General features: G+C 38.1%; 1 protein-coding gene across 2 annotated transcripts in view; it reads left to right on the top strand.

The window, feature by feature from the left end:
* Positions 1-918: 918 nt before the first annotated feature.
* LOC129721695 (uncharacterized) overlaps positions 919-24,508 on the top strand; it is a 37,059-nt gene continuing 13,469 nt past the window's right edge. Inside the window, exons 1-3 of one of the 2 annotated variants that reach the window (XM_055674572.1) lie at positions 919-1,351; positions 17,836-18,437; positions 24,195-24,403. In XM_055674572.1, the coding sequence (XP_055530547.1) occupies positions 18,121-18,437; positions 24,195-24,403 (526 nt within the window). In that variant the 5' untranslated portion in view covers positions 919-1,351; positions 17,836-18,120. The remainder of the gene's footprint in view (positions 1,352-17,835; positions 18,438-24,194; positions 24,404-24,508) is intronic. The other variant, XM_055674571.1, reaches the window with a different exon arrangement.

The raw sequence follows: 24,508 nt of genomic DNA, 5'->3' as shown, positions 1-24,508 counted from the left end.
AATTTTCAATAGTACAATAGTTTGAATAATAAAATTGCAATTTCCTGCATTTGGTAGGAATCTTAGAAGATTTTCTAATCGATTGCTGCAAAACCGAAGGGAATCCATCGAAAACTAGCCGATTTATTAGCATTTGAAATTGGACATATTTATCACTTTTTTCGGTTTTAGATTTTCATTTCACATCCCTATGTAGCCGAACTTCCTGAGAGAAGTATTCTACTTCAAAAGCCGATTATTTTTATTACAACACAAAACCGACGCTTTTAAGTCATTGGAATAATTTAAAAGTCTAAACCCAAGCTAAAGTGTAATAAGGTACACTGTCAGAGCCGGTTTAGACGTCAACAACTACTCTCAGGGGCAAACCTTGGACTAAAGCACCATGATTGATGACCATCACATTGACCACAAGTATCTCAAGTTTCACGACGTTAGGGTTACTGAGTTGAATCAATTACATAATCAACATCTAGACACCAAAAATTACCCGTTTTGATTCTATCCCAGCTAATCTCTGAGTGGCGCACGCGAATCACAATAACCGGTTCCAGACCGGCTGATCGTATCGTTTCCACCTTTATTCAGATTCGTTCCTCCTAGTCATCGGACATATCAATGTCACCCACGAGAACTTAATCAAAAGTGAATGTACCCTAACGTTTTTTTCTGAACATGATATCTATATCAAAATAACTTTTCCTTATCGCAAGACACCCAAAAGTGAAGCGCTTATCAATTTGAAAAAAAAGAACGAAAATAAAACCAAGCGCATGAGCTGATAAAAAACAGCTGTGTAGAAAAGTCCGTAGTCCGTACAGGTTCGCAAAAAAAAGCACAATCGAAATTCGTCCACCCCATCGGCGTGAATGCATCAATTGGCCTACCAGCCAGCCAGCCCGCGGGGCACACAGCCAGTCGTGTTCGCGATTCTGTTCGCGTCGGTTACCGATTCTGCAACTGCGCGCGGTCAATCAATGTGTTCGTTGCGTTGCGAGGCACGGCCGCCGCCTCGCAAGTGGTAGTGTGATTTAAAACCAAAACAACCCCACGCTGTAGAAGAGTCCGTCAACAACAACACAATCGCAGCTGACGACGGCTGTTTGTTTGTTGTTGTTTCGATCGCTCGTTCGCAGATGACAGTGTATTTATTAAGCAGCGTTGGGACAAATTTCGGCAAAGAAAAAAAAAATTTATTCTGTCGTTTGACAAATTAAAACCGAAAAAAGTGAGAGTAGATTTGTGTCAACTGACCCGACCTGCCCACGGAAGCGTGGCTTAAGCGAACCGAGTTGAACAAACTGAAGGTTAAAACACGAACAATTCGTGTTTTGATTGATGTTCTGCAAAGGTTCGTATTTCAAGTAACGGTAGCAACAGCGCTGGAAATAACTTCCTTTGTTTGCTGTTAACTTTTGCTTTTCTTCGATTACTGAATGATAACTAGCAAGACTCTAATCGATCAATTGAACTTTGAACACGGTGCGATTTTGCTTCAGCCACTCGGACTCGTAAGGTTGTCCGTATGCCTAACCAACAAAGGAAACAATTTCTCGCGATGCATGCAGCGCATTCCGCGCAGCCATACAAAACAACCCTTTATTTTTCCTAGCGGCCGGTGCACAGTGAGCAATGGTGTCAGTCCCAGGGCTCAAAATTTATTAAATTTTGAAACTAGGTAGAAATTACCTAACATGAAATATTTTTTCAAATCTACATACAATAAAAGTGTGTTTACTATTATTGAACAATGCAAAGTTAAAACCACCAAAAAAAAGGCCTAAAAAAGTAGTGGTTATATCCATTGCTAAGATTTGCTGCATTCATTTTTCCTATTTTTCAACAGCAGAAAGTTGAAGCTTCCTATTTCAGGTATATACTACATGATAAAAAAAAATTAGATAACAAATAATTGTATGTCGAGTAAGAAGGTAATTTTTTTAATATCCTTTTGATGGACGAAAAATACAAAAAAATATTTCAACCGCTTCAAAACGGATTTAAAATGGATATGTTCACATTGTGAAGTAAAGTAGAAGACGTCCCACTGAATGATTCGAAAAATCGAGTGAGATGTCAAAGTGTAGAAGAGCTTTAGAGCTGAGAGAGAAACCAATACGGTTAAAATGGAAATAGGCCTCGAAAACACGCTGACGAAAAAGCCTTACTTAAGATGGATGGCTTGGTAAATATCTTGTTTTGAAGTAGATAGTTATCGGATAGCGAAAAAACATAATGCTGTTGACTGAATTGGGATGTGCAAGTGACGGGTGTTATCAGAACCAATAAGGATATCTTTTTAGGGAAATCAATGATGTAACGAAGGAGTAGATTTCATTTGTTAAAAAGCAAAAAGCAAAACTTCAACACACGGAGGTCAACTCAAGTAATGATAAATCTTTAATTATTATGTATCATGCTTTATTTCCGTTGATTTCGGATTAAAAAATTTGTATCGCTGCCGCTGGAACTTCTTCAATGCTGTTATATTTGTGAAAAAACAATATAAAGTTTCAACAATTTGGCTGAACATCAACCATCGGATGAAAGTCAGTCAGTCAACATTGAATTATCCATGTTACACGCAATAATATAAATTTGTCACATCTCTGTTGCATATTTCGTACAAGCTTCCGTAACAGAAATGGTAAGTTTAGAAATCAAAACAAAAGCGAATCATGCAGAATAGAAAACATTATCTAAACCAGTCAACTTCGATAACCTGACTGAACATTGATCTCATTCGTCAATTACTAAACATGAATTATTGCCGATTGGTCAATTACCCGAGGCAAAGAATAAAAATGATCGTGATGAAAGACTCAACTTTGGCAAATAGATCGCAAATCTTGGTGAAGACAAATATTGAACTTAACTAACATATGCTTTGGCAAGAAATTTTCGAGAATACAAGCAGGCTTCTCAGCTCAGCTTCCTAACCCACTCTAAGCAAGCATTGCTCGAAAACTCTTCAAGGTGAAATTTTTGCCAAATTGCTAACGGGGGTTGCCACATTTATATCTGTATTTTTCTTTGAAAATATATGTATATCTGTATCTCGGGCCAAAAAATCTGTATTAAAAATCTGTATCGAGCAAACTCAGAATGTTGGATGGAATCATTTTTACTTGCAGAATATATTTAAACAGATTCATTTTTCTCTACGTGATATTAATACAGGTTTTGGTAAATTTATATTTTAAAACTTTCGTTTATTCAATACTAGCTGAATGTACCCGACCTTGCTCGTGTAAAAATTTCTGCTTTTTCTATAATTTTCTATATTTCCATATATTTTTTCAACCCATCATTTCGAATAATATTTATATTTTAGTTAAAAACTTGCTTATATACACCCTTTTTCGTTGATTAACAATCGATGCGGAGGCATTCCAGCTGGGTCGAGTGAGTTCAATAATTCCGTTGGAAAATGCATTGCCTCATCAGCATCTTTGACGGTATCGATTAACTTACAATAAACTCAAATTACACTGAAATCGCATAATCAATAGCCTAGGCTCACCTCTGATAGTTCAAATTATTGTTTGCTATGTCTTCTCGGGTTCATTAAGCAGACAGTATGTGAGTAGAGAAGGAATGAAAAATAAGCGAACTGGAAATATGATTATGATAGATAGATAGATATGATAGATTGTGGAACAGTACCACCGTCCCCCGTAGTTTAATTGGTCAAAACACCATGCCGGAGACAGGGAGATTGCGGGTTCAAGTCCCGTCGGAATGCGGTATATTTTTCCAAATCTGTATCATATTTCCAGTTCGCCTATTTTTCATTCCTTATCTACTCACATACTGTCTTCTTACTGAACTCGCGTGTTAACGGGATTAAGACGTTGTTAAAAATAGAAATTCAGTTCGAAAAAATGTCTTCTCGTTTTACTTTTTTTGTGTAAACAATATCAATATTATCCTTATAGTTGAACATCAGAATTCATGAATTAATTAACAATTTGGAGATACGGGGACTATCTCCATATTTTCCTCAAGTTTCGAATAACTTCCAATACAGAAAAACAACCCCCACTATACCAAACGTTCGGAAACCAATTTTCGGTTTTGGGGAGTCAGCTCTGACCTATGAACCTAATATCAGGGAGTATTTGAATATTTTTCTTCTTGAATTTGAAAATAGCGTTCGACGCCCGTTGTCATTTTTTGAACATAGTTTTCTTTCTAGAAATATTGACATTATTTAACCATTTTTACACAGCTAGTTTTACACAGCTTGACAGAAAGCAGAAATCGCGAAATTGATTTCGAAACAACGTTTCAATATAACCCCAAGCCTTCTTCTCTATTTTAGTAACCTCTCCAGAAAATGTAATCCACCATATACGATTTAAAAATTTGCGCTGGACACGAATATTTGGATTCTGGACGTCATATTGATATCGAATATACATATTGCAGAGCATATATTCGTTATTCGTTATATTCGTTATTATATATTCAGAAACCAAAAGTCGCCATCTTTGTTTTAGAAAAACATCGGACATCATATTCCGGCCCCTAAACATTAACTTCTGGCCATGACCGACCGAGGGCATGAAGGTTATCGTACCATTTCAAAAAGTTCCCATAGGGCACTAAAAGACCTGACTTTCTTATAAATTAAGACCCCCTCCCTCTTTGATAGTTGCCCCTTTCTCTTTTCGACATCATGTTCCGGTCTCTGAAAATCGATTTCCGGTCTCCAGACATGACCAAAGGTCTGAAAACTATCGTATTCATTCAGAAAGTTCACATAATGCATGAAAAAACTTGATTTTCTGACCAATTAAGACCCCCTCCTCCTTTGGGGGTTGCTCCTTCCTCTTCCCAATATTTCTATGACCACTTCCTCTCTACAAAGAACACGTATGCCAGGTTTGGTTAAAAACGGTACAGTCATTCGAGAGTTATGCTGGAACATACATACAAAATTTTTTTTTAATAAATAGCTGGATTTTGGAAGCTCTTATCGTATTTGATCGATGCCTTTAACCAAATTTCTATTCGGTAATAGTTGAGCTTCAGCAACTTTTAAAAACATATTTTTCATCCAAAACGCTAGATTGGACTCTCCGTTATCAAATTATGCAAGAAATATGTCAAGAAATCGTTCCAAAAACGGATCAAAGCAGGTTGGATGTTTCGGAACATTTCTCTAGAAACGTTTGCACGACAGACAGACGTCACTACGTTTCAAAAAAGGCCAATATTTGGAAATATATGATCGATTTTCGTATGACGACGTCATTTCGATTCCGAAAATACCCATATTGCCAAGCATATAATTCAATTAATAATTTTTGCAGATTTCCAGAAACCGGAAGTCGGCATCCCAAGTTTCAACGTATCGTCAGACAATGATAACCGGTTCTTAAGTCATTTTTGCTCCGAAAATACCAACATTGGGGGGTTTGTGAGCGTTTTCCACAGTTTTAAATGGCTTCCCAGAAACCGGAAGTCGCCATCTTGGATTGAAAATGGCATCGAACATCATGTTTCGGTCTCTGGATATCAACTTCCGGCCTCAAAATATGACCAAGAACCCGAAAATCATCAAATTTCAATGAAAGTTTTTCATGATGTATGAAAATTTATTACTTTTGACCCCCTCCTCCTTTAAGGGTGACCTTTCCCCCTATCCCTATCCCTATTTCTACGACCACCTCCTTTGTACAAAGAACACGTATGCCAAGTTTGGTTTAATTTGGTTCAGGCCTTCGAGAGTTATGCTGGAACATACATACATAACGGGTGTTAAATAAAAAATGAGTATTTTTTCAATACCTTTCAGTAACTCAAATACAGAGCGTAAAATTTTCTTTCTCCAAGAAAATTGCTCTTTGGGCTCCCTAGAAACAGTAGGCGTGTTTGGTTCTGCTAGTTTGAATTTAGTCAAAGCAAATATGGCGTCAAAACAGCACGTGCTCCGCGAACGCATTGTACGGTTCTACGAAACGCATTTCCAGCAAGGAAAAAAGTTCACGGTGACTCATTTTAAGGAAGAAAATGTACCTGTCAGTACGGTATATCGTATCCTGGGTTCCCTGAACGTAGAGCGGAAGGTCGGAAGTGGTCGTCCGGTGACGATAATGACGAAGCAGAGGAAGACATCGTTAAAGAAGCTGTTTGACAACAAGGACGCAACCAGCCTGCGTGACGCCGGTCGGAAATATGGCTGCTCCCACGTATTGATCCATCGGACCCTCAAGATGGAAGGAATCGTCTTTCGTTCTGGACGACGAAAGCTATTTTCCGCTGTCCAAAACGCATATTCCAGGAAATGATAATTACTACTCCAGCGACAAGTCATCCACACCGCCTGAAGTGAAATACAAGTTCAAGCACAAGTTTGAAAAAAAAGGTTACGTTGTACATCGCCATTTCCGACCGGGGCATTTCAAAGCCTTGGATTAAGCCGAGCGGTCTGGCAATCAACCAACAAATCTATCAAGAAGAGTGCCTCGATAAAATCCTGCTCCCGTTCCTAAACGAGCATCACTCGTATGGGAAGTACGTCTTCTGGTCAGACAAGGCGTCTTCCCATTACGCCAAGAAGACGCTGGCGTATCTTGAGGAGAAAAAGATACCGTTCAGGCCGAAAGATCGTAACCCAACAAACTTGCCCCAGTGCCGCCCAATAGAGGATTTCTTTAGCTCACTCAGTGCCTTAGTATATAAAAACAATTGGAGGGCCAAGGATACGAAGCAACTGACTACAAGAATCCGGAATTGTATCCGGAAAATGAACGTAAGTGCCGTACAACGTTCTTGTGAGAGCATCGCAACAAAGTTGCGTCGAACAGCAGACCACGGCCCTTACCCAAAAATTCACTGATATTTTTTTGAAGAAAATATATTACCTATGTTATCAATAAAAAATACTGAAATCGATGAAAAAAAAAAATTTTTTTTTATATGTGATTGAAAAAATTCTTATTTTTATTTAACACCCGTTAATACATACAAAACTTCTCTTTTATATGGGCTGCAACGTAGCTTTCAGCCTTTAAAATTAAGATCATTAGCTTAGAGGCCATGCAATTTCTTTCTTTCAACTATATATTAAAAGTAGGTATGCGTTCTAAATAAGCAGAAGAGTGTGGATTTATTGAAAAATTCTCACAAAGGATCTGTAACGAAAACTTGAAATTACCATCCCGCCTATAGTGGTGTTCGACAACTCAGACCAAGTTAAATCATTTGTATCAAAGAATCTTCCGGCCGAAAAGTTTTTTTCAAGCGTGCAAAATTCGTTAGATAGCCTTTGTCAGTCAGTTACTGTTACAAATTCGGGAAATTGACGCAGCAAATCGTTTAAATTTTCCAATGTCACGAACGATTCAAGATTACTTAAAGCTGCCGTTTTTCCAACAGGATCGGTGGAAACGCATTTCTTTGCAATTTGTATTAGGAACTTTGCATAGAAACCTGACAAATATTTCGAAACGTTCATTTTTGCGCTTCGTTCAAGTAACATTCCACTACTTCAGCATCGATACCAACATAATCCTAATGTTGTTATTTTTTTACAAAACTTTGAAAATCGTATAATCGAATTTTACCATTAAAATTGATGAAAATCGTCGGTATAACAAAAAAAAATCTGTAAAATCTGTATTTTTGGCAATATTCTGTAATACAGATTCTGTATTGCTTTTTCAGGTTAAAAAATCTGTAAAATACAGAAAAATCTGTATATGTGGCATCCCTGTTGCTAACCAGTAATGATGCATGTCTTTTTGATGTCTGTGTTAGGGAACCCTTCACCAATCTTTAATTTACACGACGTAATGAGAACGAAATATTAAGAAAGGATAATTATTCTATCATAAAATCATGGTGTATTGATTTTTTTCCTGTATGAGTTTATCACCAGAAGGATTGATTGTGGTTTTGCCCGGATTTCTGCAGTATGCCGCATTCTGTTATTAGCAAGATCACTATGGTAAATATGTATAAAACGCCCCTCCCCCGGAGCGGTTCATGGGATCAATCATCTGTGCAAGTTTGATAATTGTCATATGCAGCAAAAAATAAACAAAAATAAATTTTGATTTGAGCTGCTTGAGAACTAATTTCTTGCAGCGTTTCCGTAAGGTTTTTTCACTAGTGTATAAAGTTTATTACCAGGTATTTGCACTTTAATAACTCAAGTGAACCTATAAGAAGCTGTATCAAGTAAAGAAACGATTGAAATTGTATAATTTGCTTAAATATTTAATGCTTCCTGCTACACAACTGCTCCGGGCAATATGCCCCACCGCTAGTCGGGTTGATATGTTTATTGCTTTAGCGTTCACTTCTGAGACTTCAAGCGCTGTTTCACTTCGCGTGCCGAGCTGAGACATAAGAAGCTATTGCACGGGGCATTTTATATTGCATCTGGGGCGTTCTGCCCCGGTAGATTGGTAAGCTTGCGATTTATTCATATTTTTTAATAAAATTATGGTGATTTTGTGTAACAGTTATTACAAAACAAAATGATAGCAGTGCATTACCAACTAAATTGTGTATCTAACTGCAAAAAGATTTGTTGTTTATGATAACCATAACTACAATATTGACGATGTTCCTTAGGGGGGGCGTATTATACCTGTTTACCCTATTGGTGTTAAGTGACATGCTTATTACACTGGTCGACAATTCCAGGACATTCCAAGGAACGAAATGGTGTATAATAACCATGCTTTTTCACTAAACTAGCTCTAATAATTCGATTTTTATTGAAAAGTGTTCGGAGTTGGAGACTGTTCGAAGTTTGAATTAAAACGGTATTTATATGGATTTTACCGTTCCTATATGCTAATAGCTCTATTATATCAACACCGTTTCTCCTGCTTAGTATCGCCAACTATTAGAGAAGCTCCGTAGCTTCAAGGTTACAGAGTCCGCCTTGGTAAGCAGGTGGTCGCGGGTTCGAATCTTAGTAGAATAAGGCCATTTGGTTGCCAAAGGACTTTAGCATGGGTTTATTCTCAGGCTTCCCACCACGTACCCTTCCTTCAATCTGAATTCTACAGTACCTCTGTTGACTCTTCTTATAATAAAACTAATTTGATTAACGTTTAAAAGTTCTCTTCAGGGAATTGTAATTAGGCGATATTGTTAGGATAGACAGAGGCTCGGTATATTAGAGTAGTAAGTTTGAAACGGAAAGGTAAAAACTTACACACAAGCACGGATATGAATGATTAGCGTATCACTTACTTCAATAGTGATACTGCCAATAGTATGAAGTGCGGAGTACAGAAAACACCTGGGCAATATCACAATAGATCTAATCTCTGGTCGCCGTGATGAGTCCACACAGAAAAAAAATAGCCATCAATAATTCCCTAGAGAAGCTTCAACTTTGTGTTCTTCTGGCCGGTTTTACTATAGGAGGGATCTGTTATGTCAAGAGTTAATTAAAGTAGCGCAATTTCACAAAAAACGTGCAATTTGTTTGATTTGGCTGAAATTTTGCATGCATGATTCTGTTGCTCAATTATGTAGATTAACAGTTTTTTTTTATTTTGAATCACGACTAATTTAATAAAAGGATCCGAAGTGATCCAGAGTTTTGGAACAAATATATCTGAACACGAACGACTTCTTAATTAAAAGACATCTGTATCGTACAAGTGGTAACGCCTGACTCTTTATTTGAAACATATCCACCAATTCTGGTCTTAATTTATCTAATCATTTCACAAAAGTTCCCTAACATATAGCATCCACCATCTCGAGGATTCTAATTTAGAATTAAAAAAAATGGTACTTGGCTCGGTTAAACGTTAATTGTATCGTGCCGTGTCAAATAAACTATTTTTAAAATCAAACCTCGAGGATCAGTCTCGCCAGTTCTCCTTCCTAGTCATTTTTATACTGCTGCTTCATTCGTCTAGCTGTTCTCCACCTTGACTGCTGGACCACTTAGTTATCATTTTTGTCTAGTTTTGTACATATGGTGACAGCGGTGGGATTTTCTTTTTCCATTTTAGCAAAGAAAAGGTGAACTCGAAAAGTTACCGAATATTCAGAAAAAAAATGAAATAAAAGAAAACTTAGCTAGGATTGTCTTGTTACACTTTTCAATCCCTTTCAGAGGGCTCTCATAAAACAGTTATATTTGCTGCAAAAATTTGTTCCAAACATTATTTACTAGATTACAGGTAGCTTAAATTTCTAATAAACTGTTCATAATCATTGATATCGATTGTACGATGCTGTCGATTCAAACTCGCTAGGGTCGATTCTAACTGGCGAGCCGTTGTTGATAGTCTATATCCCGTACCCAGCTCTTGGTGTGGTTTCGATTATTATGCTTGATGACTTAACATTCGTTGAAAAAATATCGTTTCTTAAGGAATAACATAACCTACCGAAAGCTAGTATCGGGCATTCCGTGATAGGATCGCATATAAAATTTTTCTTGCACTCTTATTGAGAAAAAACTTGCTGGTACTTCACACCTTTGCACCAACGCCTGCCGCGTGGTCCGCAAACTAATCCGACGTTTTTTCGGTCATAATTCGTTCCATGGGCTCCACCAGCTTTATCATAAAGACCCGAATTCCCAAGGTGGTGATGCCTCTTTTTTCTGAAATCTAACTTTTGATTTCTTTTTTTTTCAAAATCTAACTAACCTTATCCAAAATCTTTTTTTTTGTCGAGTTTTTTTTGTTTGTTTTTTGAGAACGCATAATGGAACAAATACCCTAAATCAGACTTGGTTTTCTCCTTCGGGCGACCGAAGAGCAAGGTGTATTTTTCACTTGCACTACGCGAGAATCAAAGGACTCCGCGCGCGGGATTCATTTACACTACACCTGACAAGCAGCTGCTCACTAATTTTCATTCTGCACGGGAAAAACGAATCGGTTACACTTCAGTAAGTTCTACACCTAAAACCGAAGTTTCGCTCCGCAAAGCCGAACGATGGCAACGATGGCGGCGTCCGTCATATCATTGCCATGGCTAGTGTGATTGATTTTCAAAGCCGAGGTAATTTTTTCCAGCGTTCAGCATTTTTTCTACCTGACAAGACAAAATGACTCCGGAGATTTCCTGACCAAAGCGCATCGGGCATAACATGTTGAGCGCAAATGAAACTGATGTATGACAATTAATGTATATATGACAAATGAGTACTGAACTCTAAATAGCCTCTCTAGTTTTGCAGCTATTCAGAGCCTTTTGCAAACATCCGCAGCTTTTCTTTGTCAGTTCTTACTACCCGTGACTTGTCAGCCATCTCTTCCGGGTCAGAAGACTAGTTTTTTTTAGGCAATTGGTCTTTCATAAATATCACCGTTTGTTGCGCCCACCTAAGCCAAAGTGTCCACCTTCTTATTGCCCGGAATGGAACAATGAAAAAGGGATCCACACTGAGGTAATCTGAGAAGATTTTTCGGATAAAAAATTCTGTTTCCGTACGGAAAGCGCTTTGCAATTTTCATCGACGAAGAGCCTGACTAGAACTGAGACTATCCGTAAAGATGAAATAATGGTCCGTGGGCATTTTTCGCGGCGTAAAATCTCTGTAATACTTTTGTTTTCTAGTCATTATTGCACAAAAATCAAGTACTCAACATGTGTGATTGAACCATTTTTTCCAATATAAAAGAGACAAAGCGTAGATTATTATTTTTCCCGTTTGGTTTCATTCCACACGGTGCACCCGCCGTGTACTCGAGAAATAACACGCGCGCACCACCAAACTAATGCGTGTTCACGGCGTGCGAAGAAGATTCTCTTCGAGCGAATCGAGTAGTCTGCTCCTCGTGCGAGTCGACAGGTACACCTGGTGCAGAGAAATGCCAAGTCTGCCCTAAATAATAAATTTTCGAGATCTAACTGCCCGAATCAAAATATGTGCAATGATGTAGAATTTGATTTAATATAATATACACTCAATTCTGTTTTTACGCGACTTTTTGACGTGATTTTATTTTAGACGATTTTTTTACGCGATTTTCTCGAAATTACGCGATTTTTTTACGCGATTTTCTCGAAATTACGCCATATGTGACATGGGAAATATTGTTTATGAGCCAAAATGTAACACACAAACAAACATACACACACATACACATACATGCACACATACACACACACTTACCACATAGCGAAAGATTTTGTAACGACGCGATATTTTTTTTACGCGATTTGCTCCAAATTACGCGATTTGTTCAAAATTACGCGATTTTTTTTTACGCGATTCTTTTATTTGCGCGCACGCATCAATCGCGTAAAAAGAGAATCCAGTGTAATGATATAAAATATACTTTTTTTCGTAATCTATTTATTGTTTCTTGAAATCGGGAACTCCTAGCTAAGTTTTCTTTTATTTCATTTATTTATTTTTTTTCTTAACAGGGTAATCGCTCCATTATTCATCTCAACAGCTTGGTGCACCTATATACATCTTATTTATCTCATTTGTCCAATTTACCGTCAAATTTCTACAAATTTTTGAACGTAAATCTATTTGCTTCTCGATTTTCTCAAGTGGCTGAAAGTTTTACGCTGAAAATATGATCAAATTTGACGATAAATTGATCAAAAAGGCGTGATGAGATGAATATAGGTACTGAGATGAATATGGGAGCGGTCATCCTATTTGGTAACTTTCCGAGTTTACCTTTTCTTTGCTAAAATGAAAAAAGAGAATTCCACCACTGTCACCATATGTAGCACTACACACTGCAGGTAGCACTACTCACTATCAATTGTTAAAGCCAGTATGTGGAGGAAACGGGCAATAAGCGATAAATAGCTGAGCCGATGAAGTGATAGTTCTTTGCTTACCAAAAATGAACTATCCGGTTTATGTTTGATCTGACACTTACTCTGAGTAAAACTATGACCTGGTTCTGAAATTTTTCTCTGTTTCAAAAAATTACATGTTTTTCTTCGTATTTTTACGAATACCCCGTATAATGTCAAAGTATCAAAAGTTATTTAAAGGTTTCTCTAACAAAAATAACAAAACTTTTTTTTGTGTTAGGGTATAGAGAAGTCGTGCTCGCCGTACTTTAATATGAGTAAATTGTGACAAATGTAACCTATAACCGATTGTAATACTTAAGCTGAGCTTTGAAAAAAAGTATTGCCCTTATACATACTTTATACGTTCTTATATTGTGTAACTTCCATATCAAATAATTTATAACTCTGTACTCTATAAAGATAGAAATTTTGTTGATACATGAGAGTTTCATATTTTTATATGTTCCAAAACTTTGCCGAATTAACCATTCTTCTATCTCTTGGCACAAAAAAGTTAGCTTTTTTTTATTTTTGTTGTAGTAACCTAGAAATAACTGTTGAAATTCTGAGATTAGGCTAGGCATTCATATGAACGATTCCGCAAATTTGTTGGAAGAAGTAAGTTTGTCTTTCCAGACCAAATATACGTCGTAGGACAAAACAGACTTTTTCGAAAAAAGGTCGAAAATGTTATTAAAAATTAAATATCTCAAAAGACCTTTTTTTTAAATTTGTATTAAAAAATCTGGATTTTGAGGATATGAAAGAGTGAAGCGTGTTAAGAGCGAGTATCCCTAATCAATGACTATCATGTAACAAAACGGGATTTAAAAAAAGTGGTTCAACACACTTAGATATTATTGCCGAGAACTCAACAGCTGATAAATTCAGCGAACTGTTTTACAAGTTTTCGGTAGCATTTTCATGAACTTCGGCAGGCGAGATGTCATTACTTGCTGGTTCATGGTAAATCGATATATTTGCTGAATGTTCGTCGAAATATATTGCTGATATTTGTTGAAAAGTTCGCCGAGCTCGAGCTCGTTTGCCGAGATGAATTAAGTGTGAATGCGCTGTGTTCCCTTCTTTCGTTAGCAATACCACTTACTGTGCAACGCACATGCTGTTTGAAACTGTTACGTAGTTCAGTCATTGCACAATGGTCCAGAAACCAAAATTAGGGGGAGATTTGGGTCTAGAGCTCTATAGCAATATTTTAGAGAAAAACTTTCTTTCACAAAGTTGTTACATATGATAAAGCGCTTATTGAAAAAAATATCAGAAATTAGGGTGACCAAAATTTCGATGCAATCAAGTATCTAACTTTTTTATCTTTGTAGATAGAAGAAAAAATATCGAAAACGATCATGATTTTTTTTAAATAAAATACATCGAATATAGCCGTTTTTTATGGTCACCCTATTTCGCAGCCTTAACAACCCAACGAAACAATACAGGTTTGATTATTTTCAACATAGATGCATCCCTGCGATTTTGAGCACAATTGAAGCACTTTGCGTGACCAACTTCGAAATAGGTATTTAATTTAAAAAAAAATCATAACTTTTGAACCAGTTGATCGATTTTCAATCTTTTTGGATCAAATTAAAGGTAATAAAAGGTATTCCTAGTTGTGAGAAAAAATACCAAAAAATAAATCTGGGTGTTTTCATATGCATAATGTATAAAATTATTGAAATTTTTGTCTTGTTTCCAAATTAAATTTACTCAAATTTAAATAATAACATATTTTTAAATAGTCCTCCATTTATAGAGTCAAGTATGCCCTTCAAAATGCGACCAAGAGATATTTTTTATTTTTGCCCCAAAAAGAATGGCATACAAATGGAAAACGCATATTTTTTAAGAAAAATATTAATAACTTTGAGTAAAATTGAGATATTTACGATGTCAGCATTGCAAATAGTTTCTCTTAAAAAGCTCAAAAAGTCGTTCAAAACAGTTTTGAGATGAATCTTGAAGTAAAAAAGTTAGAGCGTAAAATGTGTTTTTTCAATATAAATTGGTTGTTTTCGAAGATAGAAAAAAACTTTTCTTTACAAAGTTACTTGAAATTAATGGAGCTATAAGATTGTAGAACAAATTTTTCTTCTATCTTCAAAGATAAAAAAGTTAGATACTTGATTGCATCGAAAGTGTTGGTCACCCAAATTTTTGATAATTTTTCCATAAGCGCTTTATCATATGTAACAACTTTGTAGAAGAAAGTTTTTCTCTTAAACATTGCTATAGAGCTCTAGACCCAAATTTTCCATAAATTTAGTTTCTGCACCATTGTGCATTGGTCACTGCGAGAACAACATCCGAATTGTTGTTTATCGCACCTTCCGTTTCATAACCTGTGATGATTTATTTTCCCGACATTTCTTCGTCGGAATAAATTTTTGAAATTAGACACCTTGTTCCCCGTAGAAGAAACAACGTAGACCGCATGGCAGCGAAATAAGTAGGGCACAAAAACAAAGTTGCAATACAGTTTTCTTCTTTTGGAAACTATAAAATTTGTTTTATATAATCAAATCAGTAACAAACTTAAATCCGTGGCAGTAGTTTTTTTCCGCCGTTTGAATTGAAGAAAATGTTTGAGCAATATTAAGAAAGTACGAGCATCACTTCAAATGTTGGCAATGTATTTCCATTCCGGTTTTTCCGGCTTTTTACGCGGAATTTCGAGTGTTTATTGAGTGAAAAGGTTAGTCAAGAAAATCCTCCGCCCTCCGAAGGTCCCAGAATGACCTCAAAGGAGGACAATTTTAATTACTGTTCGTTAAGCGTCTCGAGTCTTTTTTCTAAATCGTTACTTGGTGGTTAACTTTACGGGTTGTTTTTTCAACGCAGATTTTTGAATTACCGCGATTTTTACGAGGCTCGTATTCCCGGCGTAAAACTTGACTGTATTTCGATAGACTTATGATGTCCAAAACATCATAAATAATAACGCTGCTTTATTATTTATTTAGTTTGCATAAAAAATCGACGGGATTTAGTTTCTAATTTTGACCCTCTAGTGCCCAATGCCGCCTTTTGGCGGGCTTCACTCGAACCTCTAAAAATCTTCAATTAATACTTAACAAGTGTTCATAATGATTCATAGTGATTTCACCGTAGCCCCTCTAGAAATTAACTAGGGCACTAGAGGGTTAACTCTATTGTTCGAGTTATTGAATTCTAGTATGACTGGAGATTTTCTTGAATTTAGACACATTTTTCTTTGACCAGCATTCGCAGGAAATCGCCCCACTGTGCGGCGGTGGCCGACTAGTTTAAGTGGTGCACACTTGCAGTCCAAGTATAGGTAATCGGCATTCGATGCCGACCCTATTCTCGTACCTATCGCTTTTCTTTTGCGCATTGCGGCACAGACGGTGCCGGTGATTGCACTGTTTTTTTGTAGTGCGCATTGCAAGAACCGGAAAAGAAATAACTGCTGCTGACCGAGTTGAGCTCTTCTGCCAGATTTGAAGTGGAAGCTTGAGCAACCAAGCGTGAAGGCCATTGCTTCTGTTGTACACAGCGTTCATATCACAATCCTATAGCTTTTTGGTTTCACTGATTAATTTTGATGGTTTTATTGCAGCAATCCTTATTTCCTAAAGTCTTTTAACGCTTATGAGGGATGCAATTTTCAATCACACTATCCTGATTGTAAGTTGCCGTCAGTGTGTCCTAAAATTAGCTCCTGGCGACTGAGAAATTAATACCCCGTCGATTGTTGCTAGTCTGTGGCCAGTAGGGCGTAAAGTAGCAAAAACAACAACGCTCATCGCGACGTTTCTTTTGGCGCACAATATTTGAACAGCTGGTACGAATCAGCACACACAAAAAACCCTGACACAGAGCGATGAACTCATCCAATAAGCAAAAAGTGGATGGCAGACGACAGATAGCAACAAACGATAGCTTGGCAATAGGTGAATTCTGAAATGAAAACATTACCGTTGATAATGCTATTAGCTTTCAAGTCAGATACCGTGTACAGTCTTAAAAGCCGATTTCTGACCTTTGTTAGGTTTCCTTTGCAAAACAACCTCAATTCTGGACGATAGACGAGCTCTCATTTTTGCATTGTTTTACGTTTATAACCAACTAATGGGGGTTTCGTTCTGACGTCTTCAGGAAAGTTCCATCATTCTCTGAGAGCATTCTGTGTGTTTTCCGTTTTTTTTTTCGTAGTTGAAATTAATAAAAGAAATCATTGGCACGAAGGCTAGGGTCAATGACGCTCGAAACAATCTCAACACAAACCACGTCGCATTCTTTGTGCTTATCTACCAGTATTTAGGAAAAGTTCAAACTAGGTTATCGCTAATGGGATGCCGCTTTGTTCATTACAACATTCACAAACATCCCCGACTGCAGCGATGTCAGATTAGCCGGTCTCCCGCTATATCTAGCGGTTTTTTTTCCTCAAAGCTACCCTGTTTGTGTTCGAGTTGTTGACAATAATAAATTTACGTTTGTTTAGAATATTTGTTTCTCAATAATGAGTAGTTGTGCAAATAATGGCAACACTGCGATTTCACTTCGGTAGTAGGTCACACAAAGCACATTTGTCAGTATTCTTAATCACGTTCGTAGGAAGTGCTCTCAACAAAACAAAACGCAGTCCGTCTATCGCTAAATAGTTATCTTTGTGTGTTTGAAGTGTTTATCATAACAAAAAAAAAGCAGGCCGCTATATACTCACACACAGACATCTGTCAAATCGCAACTAGTGGCATTGCCACGTGACTCCTCCCAGGATGCCGTCTTTCTACATATGAACTTTACAATCAATTGAGTTGAAATTCGTTAGCAATGTAGGTTCAATATTGAACGTTCTCATTCCGCCAATCGCGCCGATGATTGCCGTCAGGCTAATGAATGGAATTCCAGTGCGCGTTTTTTTCCCTTACCGGCTAGCTTCAAGCCAAAATAAATAACGAACGAAGGAGGCGAATGGTATTACGTTACCAATATGAGTTACTCGGTTTCACCTTCATGTTCGAATATTCAGCTCTCTTGTTTAGTACTACTCGTTTAAATTTTTTCGTTTTTTTTCTTTTACAGATTAATCATGGATCGAAGCTTGTCAAAGTTTGCCTGTTAGCAAGGATCCAACATATAGAGGAAAAAATAATGCCGCTGCTGATTGCGCAACTCATTCGTTGTTGGCTAAATTGGCGCCAATTGAAGTGAAGAAAAGTGCGACGAAGATACGGTGCAAGTTCCCGGTTGCATCGCCAGTGCTTCGGTGAAGCTAAACTAGTGAACAAGTTCTAAATTTCCAAAGTGACAAGAATAAATTAAAAATAGAAAGCATAATTTAATGAAAGACGTGACTGTGGTTGGGGAATGGAAGTAGCTTCCAAATCACGAAACGAAGCCGCTTCGAGACAGACATCAAATTCCCCGCCATTTTCGGAACTATATTGCTCCGGTGTAGAGCCGGAAGCAAGCGGTAAATGCGGCAGGAATGCTTTCAAATTTGCCATAACGGCCAGCAGTGTGATGCAGCAGCGTGATACGATACTCAGTCATCGTGTCGGTAGTACCGGCACCGGTGATAGACAGTCATCTTCCGCGGTAATCGCTGGCCAACTTGTGATGAAGAACTCCGTGTGTGAAATGAAATTGACCACCCAACCGGACGGATTCGACGTGATGGTGGAGTAAGTATCCTACCGGTACTGAGACAGTTTTCGAAATTTTACGATATTTATATTTTGACCGGTCCTGGCCAAAAATGAGATCCTCTCCCCGCAAAAGCAGGAGGATCATGTTAATCGTGTTGTTATTGTATCTTTGATAACACTCTTAGTACTACGTTAAACAGATTTCGAATAAGTTAATCTTACGTCGAGATACACCGGATTCTTTTTTTATTTTGCACGGTTGCATTTTGTCTTCTTCTATCTTATAATTGCGTTCAACCTGAACGAAACTTATTTCAAAGGATCAAAATCGACGGGAAGATTATTTCGACATTGATAGAACTTTTTACGTTCACTACAGATCGAGAAAATTGAAAAATTGTAACCGTGCAAAAAAAATCCGGTATTATGCTATTTCAGTATTGTAGGGGAATTGGAGCAAAATTGACATTTTGCTGACATTTTGCTGACAATTTACATGGTTGAGATACCTTTCCAATCGATTTTTGAAACTAATTTCCTCAATACTTTATATCCACATTTGGATATTAGCGCTACTACGCATTAGGCTGTCCCAAAAAAAATCGATGTTGAAAAAGTCGAGGTGCTCAGCCCTAAATTGAAAGATAATGTTATTTATAGCATTTTTGTAGAACATTTCGACTTTCTAAAAAATTGTTTTCAGGTTGCCCAAACGTGATTTATGTAAAATTGACTTTTTTCAGCTACAAACCCACTCTTTTGCACTGTTTTCAACTCTGTTCGATCCCTAATTTTTTCCATATATTTTTTTATTTTTGTGGGGTTGTTTTTGAATATTTTGCATGGTTTGGTTCAGCATCGCATTCAATTATTTGACTCACAGAGCTCATTGAACATCACAAAAAAAAAAAAAATTTTTTTCATAATTTTCAGATAAAACCCTTCAAAACACATATAAAAAATTTTTTGATCAAGAACTGAATTTTTTACTGCAAAGCATTTTTTTGTTGGTGTTAATATTACGACAGCGGCCGGCGCCCCATAATTCTGATTCCAAAACCGCACCAGTGACATGCGGACGCTAGATGATAGCAGCTGAAAGGAGGAAATACAAAATAGTACCGGTCATCTCGTGCCGGTTTCACCCGTTATGCTGGTGGCTTTAGTAGTAAATGGCTACTGCAAAACACTTAAATGGCTGGAATTCTGGACGGACTAACCAGGAAACTATAATCGGCAACTGGTACCTTTTGTTGCCTCGAAATTTTGGTACAGAGGCGGCTAATTAAATTTTCTGTTTTACCAAATGCTGCTGCTAGCGGAAAAAACCTTGCAAAAATGCATGTTTGTGTTGGTGTTAATATTACGACAGCGGCCGGCGCAGCTTTCAAGAAACATTTGTCTCTACCATTCCATCATCTATGTAGCCCCGCCTTCTTTCTAATTATCTGACGAAGCCTTGGTATAAAACGTATCGTTCGAACATTTCACCCCATCAGTTTCACTACTAAACCGTACCGGATACATACGGACGCTCGGTGTTAGCAGCTAAAAGGAGGAAAAACAAAATAGTAACGGTCATCTCGTGCCGGTTTCACCCGTGATGCTGGTGGCTGTTAGTAATAAATAGCTACTGCAAAATACTAAAATGGCTGGAATTCTGGACGTACTAACCTGTAAACGAGAATAATCGGCAACTGGTACCTTTTGGTGCCTTGAAATTTTGTTACAGAAGTTTTGTAAAAGAAGCGTTGCAATTCCCTCTACTATTTGCTTCAATGGAATATTTTTTTTTATTTATAAGAATACGGTAGTCATGCGGTCGTGTCTTGAATACCACCCTCCTACTTTTTTTTATTTGTGTTTTGTAGGGTTTTATCTGAAAATTATTAGAAAAATTATTTTTTTTGTGATGTTTAATGGGCTCTGGGAGTCATAAAACTGATGAAATGCTGAACCAAACCATCGCTGTCGGTTACTGGGCATAGATACGCTTGACAAACGGAGGCATGGGTCCCAGGTCAGTTTTATCTCCAAATTACTGACTGGCGAGTACGATGCACCAGATCTACTGTCACAGATTGGTTTTTATGCTACCACGCGAGCTTTGCGACCGAGAATGATGCTGCAGGAAGGAAATTTTTCGACACAATATGCTGCCAACTCGCCTTTAGCTTCGATGGTTCGCCAGTTTAACCGACATGCAAATTTATTTAGTTTTAACGAGCCGTCCTATTTGTTCCGACAACGTGTAACTGCATCTGCCAACCAAATTATGTATAGGTAATTAATCTTAAGCATTCATTTAGACACATTCAGTCCGATGAATAAATGAATAAATAAACTAGCAGTCTCTCCCGAGTCAAGGCTCGAACCTACGACGACTGGCTTCTTAGGCCAGCATCGTACCTCGAGACTAGTGGGGAGGCTAATGACAATATTAGTTTTAAAATAACGTATTTGGCATTAAAATTGAGATATCCATTCATATAAACAATTGAATTGTAGTGTTTTTTATCGAACTAAACATTTTATCAGTATCGCCATAATCGGTGGGTACAAAAAAATTTGAAGTTCCCCGTTTGGCAACATGCGAATGGATCATAGCACGCGAGGGAAACACCAGTTATCGCTGTATCAGAACGAAAGTAAACAAATTATCGGCGAACTTTTTTTTTTTGAGTATTTAGTGCTTTCTTAGTGAATTCTGCTTTCCTTTGGTTTCTTGTTTTGGACTAAATTGATTGGCTGCTTAGCGTAAACATAACTTTAAGGGAGCATTCAGACGAACTTAGCCTTTCATGAGATAAGAATCCAGACCAAAGTTCATGTTTCACTGTTTTATTTTGATATAGGAATACATCTTGCGTAAGATAGGTAACCGGTTCGTGTTTTCTTTAAACAAGCTAACATTGTTTATGAGCCATCCCTTTGAGCATAATCATTTCGTGCAGATCATTATCTGGTAACATTGTACGTTTTTTGAAGTAGAATACTTCTCCAGGAAGTTCGGCTACATAGGGATGTGAAATGAAAATCAAAAACCGAAAAAAGTGAAAAATATGTCCAATTTCAAATGCTAATAAATCAGCCGAAGCTGCCCATAATAGTTCTAGACAGCGACAACAGCAGTCATCCCTTAACAGCAGCAGTAGCAGTGCAGTGGATACTAGCGATAGCGGATAAAGACCACAGCTGTAGCGTAGCAATGGATAGCGCACTAGTTGCAGCGGATCTCAGCATCGATAGCAGCTGGGCCAGCAGGAGCAGCGTTACCAATGGCAGCGTATAGCGGCCACAATTTGTTACAACTTCGAGATTTTGCCGACAAAAATACCGTAAATTTTCTTCAAGTGCAAGCTCTACGAATTGCATGCACTCACATCGCTACCAAATCGAAGCGAGTGTAATAACCAGTCTCTCGCTAGAAGTCTCTAAACACAACATTAATCCCGCTTGCCCGCTCTTGCTCTGCAACGACAATCCTCGGGAACAAAGCTTGAGTCAGACAATTGCACGGTACAGTCATAGAGTGAAGGTGGTTTATGGTCGCCCTTAAAAAGCCGATCTGAAGTGCTCGAAATAGAAGGCTTGTCGCATCGGATATCACGATTGGGCCGGTTAAACCAATAGCCCGCGAACAAAAGGTAAAAAACTCAAATGCCCATGCAATAGAAGCTAATTTGGTGCCTTTTAATCGCAAATCTGCTCTTGGATAACCGCATGCAACGCGAGCACGTTTGACTTCATTCCCATCATTCCACCAAGTTCCCTATGAGCTATCGCAAAACTTGCACTAACATCCGTATAGTTTGGAGAGATAGATTTGCTACTAGAGTTGCGAATTCCAAGAAACGAAGAGTTATACGACATAAGCTAGTGATCTCCGACGACAGATCAAGCCACAACGAGACTGCGGCTGCGTTGTATTTAAGTATCTGAAGAGTAGACACAAGACACCCAAAGGCCTTCGAAAAGTACATCATATAAATTGCAGCGTTTCTGTAGCAAATGAATGACGTCACATGACCTCCTAGAGGGCCATTAATTTACAGGCTTAGGTGCTTCGGTCGTGCCACAGCAACGACACTCTCTGAGCGTAGTGATAGCATCTAGGGACGGCGAAGGCAAGACCGATTGAGCCGAATTCACTGCATTTCGTTTCCGCCAACCATACGTGCGATAGCGAGACCACAAGGACACGAAGGAGCAGACTACACAATCGTCGCAATGCTTGCTGATTAGGCAAGACAGAAAGGGATCTAGCGCACCGGTGGCAGCGTGTGAAGTACAGTAAAGCCAACATCAAGGGGCCCCTACCGATATGAATAAGTTAAAGATGTGAAGTGAAGGGTGGCAAAATGTACGTATGCCAATAGAGTTAAGTTAGCAATGTAACTTGATTTTCTTATGTTAAGCTGCACTCCCTTATCGCATTGTTTTGTGAGTCTTATCGTTTTAATTCAGTTGAGTTCGTTAACTCCTCCTAGTTCCCTTACCGAAATCTACTATTGTATCCTGGCACGGAATAGCCCCTGCGTAGTTGGACAGATTGCCTGAGGGCTAACTGATTTTAATGTAACTTTAGATAGAGAGAGCAACAAATTGTGGCATGGTTACGAATAGCGTAGGAGTTGCAGCGGGTCTATCTGACCATGAAGCATTTATGCAATAATTGAATGAAAATTGCAATTGCAGCAATCGGCCTTTTTCAAGGCTACTAAATGTTTTTCGAAGAGCATAATGAATGGTTATTAATAAACTGCAACTGAGGTTAGATGCTGCTGCAAATGCAGAGCAGTGTGATGTTTATTACGATTTGTTGATACTGTGCATAACAAGCGGTATATACGAAACAAATACGATTTTAAACAGAAAAGTTCGGCACGTTCTGCTCACGATTCTGAGTATGTTTTAAAAAATTCACAACACTCCATTAACAAGAATGTAATGCCTTGAAGAAGACGGTTATGATTAGACATCACAGCAGAATTTCGACCTTCATACTCATGTCTATCATCAGCAATATCAAACACGCAACAATCTGCTTCCATGCGACACGTACGTTATTTTTTGTACATTAATATTACGACATACGGAATAAAAATTTTCGAACGTTGTAGAATGGTATAACTGGAAATAATTTAACAAGCGGTATATACGAAACAAATCCGATTTCAAAATGAATAACACGCAAGCAGCCAGGTTATCTTTCTTGTAAAAGTATTCTACTTCAACTTTGCGGTCGTGGCTTTGCACAAAACCCTCCTGTGATTTTTCTTCGATATGACTATAACTAGTATAGTCCTACGGCGAACAAAAGAATATTATGGCTATAACTGGAACTCGGTAGAAGAGTTTTTTTTTGAGGCATTTTATCATTAAACTATATTGAAATCCTCGTTTTTTATTATATGATGAACTATAATTGTTATTACCTTATAACGAACACCCTGAGCAAAAAAATATCCGCATTTTTACAACCGAAATATTAAAAACACTGATGCATCGTGCAAACTATTGCCATAACTGGTGCGCTTCCTCTATAGGGCAGGTGAGCCAGCTATGGCAAATGCATCAGTTATGGCTATATCGCATAAGCGCAATGGTACCAGTTCTGGCTATACTCCATTTAAACTCCATAGGCCATAACTGGTTCACGCCATAACTGGAACATTTTTTAGGTATAACCATAACTGGTACTCCTCCCCTAGTATATTTAAATAAATTATTTAAGTTAAGATGTTCTTCAGTAAGACGCATTCTCATCGATTTTCCTCTTCCCGTCCACAGATCGCCCAGCAATCGCATCCGGGTGGCGTTGGGAGTCCTCATCCGGTTGCTGCTGCCGCTAACCCACGGACTGGCACGAGGATGGAACGGACTGCGGGGCTTTCGCATGCTACAGCTGTTGCGGAAAATTCGCGAAACTCGTGGCCTACTGACGACGCTGTTCGCCTTCGCCGCAAACACGGTTTCGTTGAGTCTGTCCTCGGTTCAAGGTGAAATTGATTGCCTACTGTGTTGTGTACGGATAAGTACGGAGCACTCTATTTCGCGCGAACGGTGGCCTAATGCCACACAGCAACCGCTAGCTTATGATGGCG

Source organism: Wyeomyia smithii, chromosome 2, assembly GCF_029784165.1.
Source record: "Wyeomyia smithii strain HCP4-BCI-WySm-NY-G18 chromosome 2, ASM2978416v1, whole genome shotgun sequence".
NCBI classification, from domain to species: Eukaryota; Metazoa; Arthropoda; class Insecta; order Diptera; family Culicidae; genus Wyeomyia; species Wyeomyia smithii.
The sequence above is the reverse complement of the archived record's forward strand: the minus strand, read 5'-3'. Positions and strand labels throughout refer to the sequence as shown.